This window comes from Chiloscyllium plagiosum, unplaced genomic scaffold, assembly GCF_037043375.1.
Source record: "Chiloscyllium plagiosum isolate Xiang-an unplaced genomic scaffold, Cpla_swu_hap1 HiC_scaffold_29, whole genome shotgun sequence".
Lineage (NCBI taxonomy): Eukaryota > Metazoa > Chordata > Chondrichthyes > Orectolobiformes > Hemiscylliidae > Chiloscyllium > Chiloscyllium plagiosum.
In genome coordinates this window covers 42,060,443-42,072,616 of record NW_028270167.1, presented here as the reverse complement: position 1 = coordinate 42,072,616, position 12,174 = coordinate 42,060,443, and the positions used below count along the sequence as shown (strand labels likewise).

The 12,174-nt window shown below is 40.8% G+C and overlaps 1 protein-coding gene across 12 annotated transcripts in view; it reads left to right on the top strand.

Moving 5' to 3' along the window:
* The window catches only part of prdm10 (PR domain containing 10), a 241,471-nt gene that overhangs the window by 155,608 nt on the left and 73,689 nt on the right, over positions 1–12,174 (top strand). For 10 of the 12 annotated variants that reach the window (XM_087976537.1, XM_043676954.2, XM_087976533.1 and 7 more), the window contains 2 exons: positions 510–692; positions 9,803–10,150. In XM_087976537.1, the coding sequence (XP_087832663.1) occupies positions 510–692; positions 9,803–10,150 (531 nt within the window). The remainder of the gene's footprint in view (positions 1–509; positions 693–9,802; positions 10,151–12,174) is intronic. The other 2 variants (XM_087976536.1, XM_087976538.1) reach the window with 2 other exon arrangements.

Sequence of the window (12,174 nt, the reverse complement as noted above, 5' to 3'; positions counted from 1 at the left end):
GAGATCCAGCATCACCTCCAAAATGCTAGTGCAGCCTTCAGCCACCTGAGGAAAAGGATGTTCGAGTCCTGCTCAATTCTGCTTTGGGAATAGTTGACAATTTGGCCACAGCTGAAGTTTCCAATTATCTGAATTTGATTCATTCTGATTTCATTGTAACTGTCATCAAAGAAATGCAAAGCAAACCTAAGAAATAGACTTGTGCAGTCAAGGACAGGCAGAATAATGGATTTGGATATCGCTAGCAAATTTCAGGATTAGCTATGAAAATAACCTTGTAATTGTCGAAAGCATACATGTTGCCTGGTCAATTGACTTGGTTGTTTTAAAAATATGATATATCTTTTGTAAGCCTCTGATAGCGTTTGTGTACATCTAAGTAATACTGAGTTTTGTCATTGATTTACTTAGTACCAACCTTTTCTGCAACTCAGTACTGCAGATGGGAATGTTGGGGAATGACTGTTGTGTCCCTGAGCAAGTTTCTTTTTTGTTTTGTTTTCTTCTAGCAGACGTTGCAGTTCTCTATGAAGCATCACTTTGAAGATGCTGATGAGCCTGTGGCCAATGGAATGGATCAAGAGGAAGATTCTGCGATTGTCTCTGAACAGCCAGAAAATGATTCCAGTGTGGCTAATAACACAGCATCCACAGGCCCTGGAGAGGAAGTGTGGCGCAATAAAAGGATACGGGTAACCACCAATATTCACCATAGTTTTGCCTTCAAAAACAATGTTTAAAATATAGAACAGTGTAGCACAGGAACAGGCCCTTTGGGCCCACCATGTCGATGTTGACCATGATGTCACTCTAAACTGATACCACCTGTCAACACGTGGTCCATTTACCTCTATTCCCTGTCCATTCAGGTGGCTGTCTAAATGCCTCTTGAATGTTGCTGTCATATCTGCTTCTACCACCCCTCTTGACAGCCTGTTCCATGCACCTACTGCCTTCTATGTAAAAAAAATCTTACATTGTATATTTCCTTTAAACTTTTCCCCTCTGACCTTAAATCTATGAATCTGAGTATTGAACATTTCTAACCTGGGAAAAACACTCTGACTTTTCACCCTATCCATGCCTCTCATCATTTTGTATAATTCCATCAGATTACCCTCCAGCCTGTGACATTCGAATGAAAACAGTACAAGTTGGCCAACCTCTCCTTATATACAACATCCTGTAAATGTCTTTGCACCCTCTGCAAAGCCTCCACATTCTTCCTAAGGTGTGGTAACCAGATGTGCATACGACACTCCAAATGGGGACTAACTAAAGTCTTATGCACCTGCAACATGACTTGCTTACTTTTATACTCAGTGTCCCAAATGATGAAGGCTAGCATGCTGTGTGTCTTCTTCACCACCTTGTCCACTTGTGTTGCCACTTTCAAAGAGTTATGGATTTAGAGCCGAAGATCCCTCTGTATATCAATGCTTCTCAGAGTCCTGCCATTTATTGCATACTTTCTTCATGCATTTAACTTCCCAAATGCATTATCTCACACTTGTCTGGATTAAACTCCATCTGCCGTTTCTCCACCCAACTTTTCAACTGGTCTATATCCTGCTGTATCCTTTGATAACCTCCTTCACTATCCACAACTCCACCAATTTTCATGTCATCTGCCAACTTACTAATCAAACCATCTACATTGTCAGAAAATAACCCCTCCACAATTACCCTCTATCTTCTATGACCAAGCCAATATTATATCTATCTTGCCAATGCACCATGTATCCTATGTGTCTTAACCTTCTGGACCAGGCTACCATGAGGGACTTTGTCATATGTTTTAGTAAATTCCATGTAGATAACATTCACTGACCCCTACCATTGTCAATTGTCTTTGTTACTTCCTCAAAACACTTGATCAATTTTACGAGACATGACCTCCCCTGCACTAGCCATGCTGACTATCCCTAATAATTCCATTCTTCTCCAAATGTGAGTAAATCCTGTACCTAAGAATCTTCTCCAATAACCTCCCTACTACTGATGCAAGGTTCACCAACCTGTAATTTCCTGGATTATCCATGTTTGCATTAACAAAGGAATGACTTGGGCTATTCACCAGACTTCTGGGAACTCACCTGTGGCTATAGAGGATGTAAAGATCTCTATTAAGGCTCCAGTGATCTCTTCCTTTGCCTCCTTCAGTATCACGGTATAGATCCCCGGGTTCTTATCTGCCTCAATGTTTTTTCAAGACACCCAAAACCACCACCTTCTTACTATCAACATGCCCTAGAATATCAACACACCTTCGAATATCAACACACCCCTCCCCCCGAATCTTACCATCATTCATGGCCTTCACCTTGGTGAATACTGATGCAAAGTTCTCATTAAGGACCTCACCCACTTAGTCTGGTTCCACACGTAATTTTTTTCCTTTGTCTTTGAGTGGACCTACACTTTCCCTAGTTACCCTCTTACTCCTAATAAAAAGTCGTGGGATTCTCCTTAATCCTACTTGCCAAGGATAATTCGTGGCCCCTTTTTGTCCTCCTTAATTCTTCTTCAGACATGGGCCTTGTCTGATTTCAGTTTCCTAAACCTGACATACGCTTCTTTTTCTTTTTGACAAACGTTTCAATATCTCTTGTCGTTCCAAGGTTATATTTGCATGAAGATTAACAATTTGGGTAGGAGCTATAGTGAATCTGTTTGTTGGTTTCAGGTTGCTGTTTTGATTGGCAAGAATGATTGAAATAGGGACCATATTTTGTCATGAGAGCTTAGATCCTTCAAGTTTAATATTGCTGCTTTTTCTGTATGAGCTAAAAGCAAAACAAGTGGTGATTGAAGGTCATGGTATAGATGTTCTTCTTTACTTCCTGATTGATAATTCAGCGAAATGGATTGTCCAAACTTTAATTCCACTCGATTATCAGGCAGAAGCTCTAAAAGCAGGGTAATCAGTCCTGTGTAGCACTAGCCAGACAGTGAGGAGAAACAATGCCACAAATCTTGACCTCTTATGATGAACTTCCCAAAGCATAAAACTCCTGCTGGCTTTAAGCGTCTCTGCCTAGTGGGAGTTATTTGACATTGAGTGAGTAGAATAGTGTGGAGTGGATTTTGTTTGTCATTTCTACCATATACAACTGATACAGTGAAAAACAAGACCGTGTTCCTCCAGGACCAAGGTGCTACATGGACAGTACGACTACACGATCATACAAAAGGTGACATAAAATGCATAAGAAGTGCAAAACACGCAAATTACAAGTGTAATAAAAGAATGATAATTAATAGACATTATTCTCGCAGCAATTCAAAGTTGTGCAAAGAATTTCAGATGGAAAAGAGTTCGATCATACAGTGTTAAAGAACCTGGTGACTGAGGGAAAGAAACTGTTGAACAGTCTGGTTGTGAGAGACCGAATGCTCTGGTATCTTCTGCCAGAAGGCAGGAGGGAGAAGAGTTTGAGTGAGGGATGTGTGGGGTCTTCCACGATGCTCTTTGCCTTTCGGATGCAGCATGTGGTGTAAAGTCTGTAATGGAAGGGAGAGAGACCCAATGATCCTCTCAGCTGTCCTCACGATCCGTTGTCGGGTCTTACGATCTGAGACAGTGCAATTCCCGAACCAGGCAGGGATGCAGCAGCTCAGGGTACTCTCAATGAATATAGGATGGAGTGTAGAATGTAGTGAGGATGGAGGATGGGAGGTGGGCTTTCCTCAGTCTATGCAGAAAGTACAGACACTGCTGGGCTTTTTTAGCTATGGAGCTGGTGTTGATGGGGGAGCCGTCGATGTCCAGTGGATCGTGGTCACTCTGTGCCGTCCTGAAGTCAACATCCATCTCTTTCGTCTTGTCCAAGTTCATAGACAGTTTGTTGGCTCTGCACCAGACCATTAGCTGCTGCATCTCCTCTCTGTTTGCTGACTCATTGTTTGTGCTGATGAGACCCATTACAGTCGTGCCATCAGCAAACTTGATGATCTGATTTGACTTGTGCATTGCTGCACAGTCGTGTGTCAGCAGGGTGAACAGCAGTGGACTGAGCACACAGCCCTTGGGGGGGGGGGGCCCCCATGCCCCTTAGGTACAGCAGATGCAGCTTTCCAATCAGGTGCTGAGGAATGATCGTGTTAAATGCAGAACTGAAGTCTGTGAAAAATAATCTAACATAGGTGACCTTCTTCTCCAGGTGGGTAAGGGCCAGATGGAGGGTGGTGAAAAATTTGCAAAACGACAAGTTGTCGAATAAGCTTTCAAGTTTGAAAGGTATCTCTTCACTTGTCATTCTTAAAACACACTTGAGCAGAAGAAAAACATTTGGGAAGTGCACTCTAAAATAGTATTTATCATCCACTTCAATTGAGTGTTTGTTGACTGTTCTGTTGGCTCCCAAGAATGATTTTGTTGTTGAAATTGCTTGTGATGGTGAAAAGATTATCAGTCATAGAAGTGCTACACATTGATAAACACCAACTCAACTTGTGCCCTTGATTGAGAGTTGGCAGTGCTGACATGTTAAATTCACTCGAGGATTTATCAGGAATCTGATTTTATTTGGTTGCTTGTCTGACCTTGACAGCAAGTAAATGCTGACCACTGAAAACCTGACAAACTAATGCTAAGGATGGGCATCTTCTCTCAAAAGTTACTGAGACTAAACTGAAATTTTTTGTGTCAGTGAGTGCACGGGTTACAGCTTTGTGTCTTTCCTTTCTATCAGCTTGTCTCAATGTTAACTGGTACTTTCACTAACCTGATATTGTTTCTTCTGAATGCTGCATCTCCATTTGCTTGTTTGTTTGAAGCTGCTTGAAGTTAAGCAACTGAATGGCAGGCTTGGTTGTGGTGTTTAACTTGATTTTAGTATTTTCTCTTTCCATATGCTTCGCAGTTGGATTTCCAGGTGGGTTTAACCTTGACCTCAGCACTAGATAAGCATGTGGGGTATAACCATGGTGGGTACAACAGAATTGAAGGTTATTGATCCACCCTATGTGTTGTGGGGCAGATTACAAGACCATTTAGTGTTGTGGGAGCATTTCCTAATATGTTACTGTGTTGTATTACACTTCTACTGTCTGAGTCTTGAGCAAATAATTCCTAATTAAATGTTTACCCATGACCACCACCTAATGCCATACAGTGCCATTTCTACTCGTCATATATCTGTGTTTTCATATTATAGATATAATTATTTAAATCATTGATATTTTGCATTATTTTGTTTGCTACATCAAAAGCAAGGATTGGATTGACTTCAGCATTTCCATCGACAATGTCAGTTTCTTTGTAGTTAGATTTTTATAAAATGATGTTTGTATTCTTTTATTTCTATTTACAGTGGAAAGTACCAATATCTTTCCTATTTTCCCAACTTTTATTCATGCAGTGTCACTAACATAATAAAGCATTTCTTGAGAACCTAACAAAACAAAATTTGATATTGAGCTACATGAGATATTGGGAAGATGGCCAAAAGCTTGATCAAAAGGAGTGTTGTGAAAGGGGAAAGGGATGTAAAGAGGTGGAGAGGGTTAGAAACGAAGTTCCAGTCCTTATAATCGAGCTACTGAAGGCAAGCCATGAATGGTGAAACAACTAAAATTCAGCATGTCAGGATTGGATGAGCATCGATCCCATTAGTGTTGCAGAGCTGGAGGATGTTTAAAATGGGGAGGGTCAAAGACATGAAGGGAATTGAAAACACGGATGCCCGTGACCATATATCTGAACAGAAGTAGGAGCAACAGTCAGCTGTTCAGCTCTTCAAGCTTACTCTGCCATTCGATAAGATCATGGCTGATCTGATTGCAACCTGTTCCCACCACTCTGATAACTTTTCATGTCCTTGCTTAAGAAGTAAAGCATTTGACAAGGTTCTGCATGGTAGATTGGTTAGCAAGTTTAGATCATGTGAAGCGAATTGGTTTGAATATAGGAGACAGAGGGTGGTGGTGGAGGATTGCTTTTCAGGCCGGAGGCCTGTGACACAGATTGGTGCTGGGTCCACTGCTTTTTTGGTATTTATATAGGTGGTTTGGATGTGAATATAGGAGGTATGGTTAGTTAGTTTGCAGATGACACTAAAATTGTAGCTTTATTGGACAGTGAAGAAGATTACCTCAAAATACAACAAGACTTTGATCAGATGGTCTGATGGGCTGAGTGTTGGCAGATGGAATTTAGTTTAGATAAATGTAAGGTGCTGCATTTTGGAAAGGCAAATTAGGGCAGGACTTATAGACTTAAGGGTGAGGTCCTGGGACTGTCACTAAACAAAGAGACTTTGAAGTGTAGTTTCATAGTTCCTTGAAAGTGGAGTCCCGAGTTGACAGATAGTAAATAAGGTGATTGGTATGCTTAGGTTTATTGGTGTGGAAGTTGGGAGGTCTTGCTGTGGCTGAACATTGGTTAGGCCACTTTTGGAATGCTACTTTCAATTCTAGTCTCCCTTCTATCGGAAAGATATAGTGAAACTTAAAAGGGTTCAGAAAAGATTTACAAAGATGTTGCCAGGGTTGGAGGGTTTGAGATACAGGGAGAGGCTGAATAGGCTGGGACTGTTTTCCCTGGAGCATTGGATGCTGAGGAGTGACCTTACAGAAGTTTATAAAATCACAAGGGGCATGGAAAAGGTGAATAGCCAAGGTCTTTTCCCCTTATGATTTCAGCAGCAGACTCTCTGATGCACGGGTGGAGTCAGTTGAAATCATGGTAGGTTGAAGTAAATGGTCATTCCAAAGGAGTGCATTTACAGCACAAAAATAGGTGGAAAAGGAGGTTAAGAGAGGAATACAAGCAATTTACAGAGAGATATTGATAGGTTAACTAAGTGGGTAAAACATTGGCGAATAAAATATCATGTGGAAAAATGTGAAGTTGTTAAATTTGGAAGGGAGAACAAATGAAGAGTTTTTTTTAAAGGGGGTAAAACTGCAGAAAGCTGCAACACAAAGAGACTTGTACATGAAACATAAAAGGCCAGCACACAGGTGCAGCAGGTAATGAGGAAGGCTAATGGAATGTTGGCCCTTATTTCAAGGGGGTTGGAGTATAAAAGTAGGGAAGTCTAATTGCAATTTGTCAGACCACATCTAGAGTACTATAAGTCGTTTTGGTGCCCTTATTTAAAATAGATATTTTTTTGGAGGCAATTTAGAAAAGGTTCAGTTTGAATGATCTCCAGAATGGAGGGATTATCCCCATTATGGGGGGATTATCTCCAGAATGATCCCCAGAATGGGGGGATTATTCCCAGAATGGGCGGATTATCTCCAGAATGATCCCCAGAATGGGGGGATTATTCCCAGAATGGGCGGATTATCTCCAGAATGATCCCCAGAATGGGGGGATTATTCCCAGAATGGGCGGATTACCTCCAGAATGATCCCCAGAATGGGGGGATTATTCCCAGAATGGGCGGATTATTTTATAAACAAAGGTTAACCAGATTTAAACTCTACTCATTGAATTTAGAAGAATGAGAGGTGATCTTATTGAAATGTGAATGATATTTAAGAGGCTTGACTGGTAAATGTTGACAGGATTTTCTCTCATGGGAGAATCTCAGAATTAAGGCATACCAATTTCACATTGAGATGAGCAGAAATTTCTACTCAGAGGATTGTGAATCTTTGGAATTCCTTGGCACAGCGAGATGGGGACCTGAGATAACTCTTGATCCCTGATCAAGAATCTATGGGGAAAGGGCAGGAAAGCATCCATGAGGAGTGTTAAATTAGCCATGATCCTATTGAATGACAGATCAAGTTTGAGGGGCCTATTCATGTTCTATTTGTATGGTCTTTTATGTGTTTGAAAAGCTAAGTATGGCAGAAGGATTGCAAACACTCTGATTCCTCTTCGGAGTTTCCAGAGCAAAGTAAAGGAATTTCAAGTGGGATTCAAGATGATGGCTTTTGACTTCCCAAGATTTAATGGGAGAAGACTTCTGGTGGATCAGCACTGACTTTTGAATAAACAGTTATAATATAGTAACAGTGAAGATGTCAAGAGAGCTGATATTCATAACTCAAACTTCAAAGAGGAGGGTTTCTCCTTGCAGTTCTGCACAGCAGGACTAATGTTTGCACCCCTTTGTCCTTCTGCCTTCAGTTTTATGTGATTTCTGAAGATGCTAAGATTAAAATGTAGTCCACTCATTTATAGTAATAGATTTGTAATGGAAGGCATAGACATGGTGAAACAATAAACAACAAGGTAAGGATTTCTATCATGACTAGGCCAACAGATTTAATCATGATAACGTATTCAGCCCCATACATGGAGATATAAATTCTAATGTGACCCAATTGCAGAGGATGAACTGCTGGAGATAAATAGAGATAAATTGCAATTCAGGGTTTAGGGTGAATTCACTACTGAAGGGGGACTTACCATTGTTGTTGTGCTGTTTAGTCCAGTGTATACCAATTGCTGTCACCACCTTGAAAGAAAGTGCTTAAACTTCAAAGAAAAACATCCTTGTATTCAGGGATTCAGATGTGGTATCTCTATACTAGGCTTTCTATTCACCATTAACTCTATCCAAAGAAGAGTGGAAAAACATGAGGAACAAGTGTATGAAAATCTGTCAGAGGATGTGACTTCTCAGTACCTTGCTGAGACACTCAAAGAGCTATTCTCAGGCTTTAAAACCAGGAGCTTTGTATGTCGTTAATGTCTCATTATTGTACACTCTAGCTATTATCTTTCCTCCTCCATCTGCACTGTATTCTCCTGATACATACTGCCTTACGTCTTGTTGTATGTGAATAAATCTGTACTGTAGTATTTAGCCATATATAATGTGCAGTAGTTATTATTTTCTATTTCTTGAGTTATCTAAAAATAGGGGTGGACCTCATGCGTGTCCTTGAGTAAATGATTTCCATTGATTCAGAATTAATTGTTGGTCTGTTCTTATTCTCTTCCCAATTAGTGTAGCCCATGTCCATCAATTCACTCTGAATCAACAGAATTTATTCATTGAAGAACACTTACACTGACGGTTCAGGTTATTCCTCAACACCATTCATTCTATGAAGTTATATGGCAACAGGTTGAGTTCATTAAACATTAGAAATTATTCATATTCTGTCCCAGTTAGAATTTCTAATCTTTTCAATCACTGCTTCCATAGTGATGTTAACATAATAAAACATTCATAGACACTTTACAGGAGCATTATACATTAAACCGATTTCAACACCAGGCCATTCAAAAGGGATGTGCCTCAGCCTGTCAGAATGCCTGGAATGGTTAGTTTGTTGAGGGCAGGATGGTATAGCAACTCAGGTTATTAACCCTCATTTGAGAGTTCCCTCAGCAGCCTTCTGAGCCTATCACCAGTGAAGCTCCCATGGCACCATGGATTGTGGATGATGTTTGAATGGAAATAATATCTGTTCTGGGTGTGAATTGTTGTTTGTTTTGTGACATTTGTGTGACCAGAGCCTCAATCTATTGCTGTTCTCACTGTCTGCACAGCCTCCTCTATTATTGACTCCTGGCTTGGATTGAAATTGTCAGAGGTTCTATTTCTATCATTCTAATTGTAGATAGAGGCAAATAAGTGATCTTGAATTTTATTGTGCTTCAGTGGAACAAAATGACTGAGATGTCCAGGTAAAAAGGAAGATCCATAGCTGAATCTGTCACTGTTTATCACTGTCCTCATCAATCATCTGATGTGAAGTCATTCATCGAGACCTCAGTCCAATGGGTTAGCTATTGTACCTTGTAGGATAGCAGTACATGATGGCAGATGATCAATGTTCATTTGAAAGGCACATGTATACATTTAAATATTCTTTCTTTTCTCTTCAGAATGCTGCACTTCATCATCTCTTTATACGTAAAACATTTCGACCATTCAAATGCCTACATTGTGGGAAAGCTTTTCGGGAGAAGGAAAAGTTGGATCAGCACCTGCATTTCCATGGGAGGGAAGGCAACTATCCACTTACCTGTGACATCTGTAACAAAGGCTTCATAAACAGTTCGGCACTTGATTCGCACATGAAATTCCACTCGGATCAGAAAACATATTCCTGCATTTTCTGCACTGAATCTTTTGATAGACTTGACCTACTCAGGGAACATGTCACAATTCATGTTACTAATGGCTGTTTCACCTGCCCTTCCTGTAAAAAACAATTCCCAGACTTCATTCAGGTGCGTATGTTTGAGCGCTTTTATATCTTTTTGAAACCTGCTGAGGTGCTGTAGTACAACTGGGGCTGCTATGGTTCTTTTGGAGTGATGAAAAACATAGAAAACATGGAAAATAGCTGCAGGAGTAGACCATTCAGCCCTTTGAGCCAGCACCCCCATTCAATGTGATCATGCAATCTCAGTATCCCATTTTCTGATATCCTTCCATTTCCCTTGGTCCCTTTAGTTGCAAAGGCCATGTCCAGCTCCCTCTTGAATATATCAAATGAACTGGCCCCAACAGCTTTCTGTGGCAGAGAATTCCACAGCATTCACAACTCTTCCTCATCTCAGCTCTGAATGGCTTACCCCTTATTCTTAGACTGTGACCCCAGTTCTGGAGTTCCCCACCATTGAGAACATTGTTCCTGCATCTAGCCTGTCCAGGATTTTATATGTTTCCATGAGAGCCCCCCTCATTCTTCTAAATTCCAGTGCATACAAGTCCAGTTGATACACACTTTCTTCATATATCAGGCCTGCCATCGCAGGAATCAGTCTGGTGAATCATCACTGGACTCCCTCAATAGCAAGAATGTCCTTCCTCAGACTGGGAGACCAAAATTGCACACAGTATTCAATGTGTGGCCTCATCAATGCCCTGTATAACTGCCACAAGACATCCCTACTCCTATACTCAAATCCTCTCACTATGAAGGCCAGCATGTCGTTAGTTTTCTTTACCACCTGCTTCACCTACATGACAACCTTCAGAGACTGTTCCACCATGACACCCAGGTCTCTCCTTTTCCTAAACTGCCACCATTCAGATAATAATCTGTCTTCCTGTTTTTGTGACCAAAGTGGATAAGCTCACACTTATCCACATTTTATTGCATCTGTCAAGTATTTGTCCACTCAGCCAGTCTGTCCAAGTCACCCTGCAGCCTCTTAGCATCCTCCTCACAGCACACACTGCCATCCAGTTTGGTGTCATCTACAAATTTGGAGATATTGCAATCAACTCCTTTGTCCAAATTGTTAATGTACATTGTGAACAGCTGAGATACCAGCACTGAACCTTGGGGCACCCCACTCATCACGGCCTGCCATTTTGAAAAGGACTTGTTTATTCCAACTCTGCTCCCTGTTTCCCCCACTCAATATCTATCCACCACAATACATTACCTCTGATACCATAAGTTTTAATTTTCCATACTAATCTCTTCTGTGGGACCTTGTCAAAAGCCTTTTGAAAGTCCAGATATGCAACCTTCACTAATTTCCCCTTGTCCACTCCACTGGTCATATCCTCAAAAAATTCCACAAGATTTGTCGAGCATGATTTCCATGATCTAACTGTGCGAATGGGGTGCTGTGCTCTATAACATTGATTGTGTAAATACCAAATTTGTTGGCTTTCCGGTTTCTGTTTTTGCTGATTGTTAAGTAGCAGTGAGTTTTGTGCAGTAGAATCTTCGAGTCCAGAAGTGGCGATTCAACCTTTTATATCCCTGCTGGCTCATTGGTAGCACGATCCAAATACAATAAAACCTGCAGATGCTGGAAATCTGAAGTAAAAACAAAAATATTAGAAATACTCAGCAGGTCTGGCAACATCTGTAGTGAGAGAAACAGAGTTCACCTTTTCAGTTCTGTTCTAATGAAGGGTCACAGACCTGGAATAGTATCCACAGACACTCTGTATCCACAGATTTTACCAGACGTGCTGACAATTTGCAGCATTTATCACTTTTCTTTTTACAGTGGAATAAGTTGAAACTCTTCAAACTCCTGAAAAACCAACTCAACATCATCATCTTTTTTTCAGGCTAATAAAAGAGGTGAGAAGGTTACAATATGGAGTTAATACTGTTAGTGCTCTAGGTTGCAGAATGCTCAGAACAAAGTTGAGAGAATGTCTCAAAATCTCCTGTTTTACCAGAGTGGGAGAATATCGGGAGTCAAAGATGTTTTGGAATGGAGACTGAAGTGGAGAGTGAACAACATTAGGATTATAGTTGTGATCAGCATGTTGCAGAAAA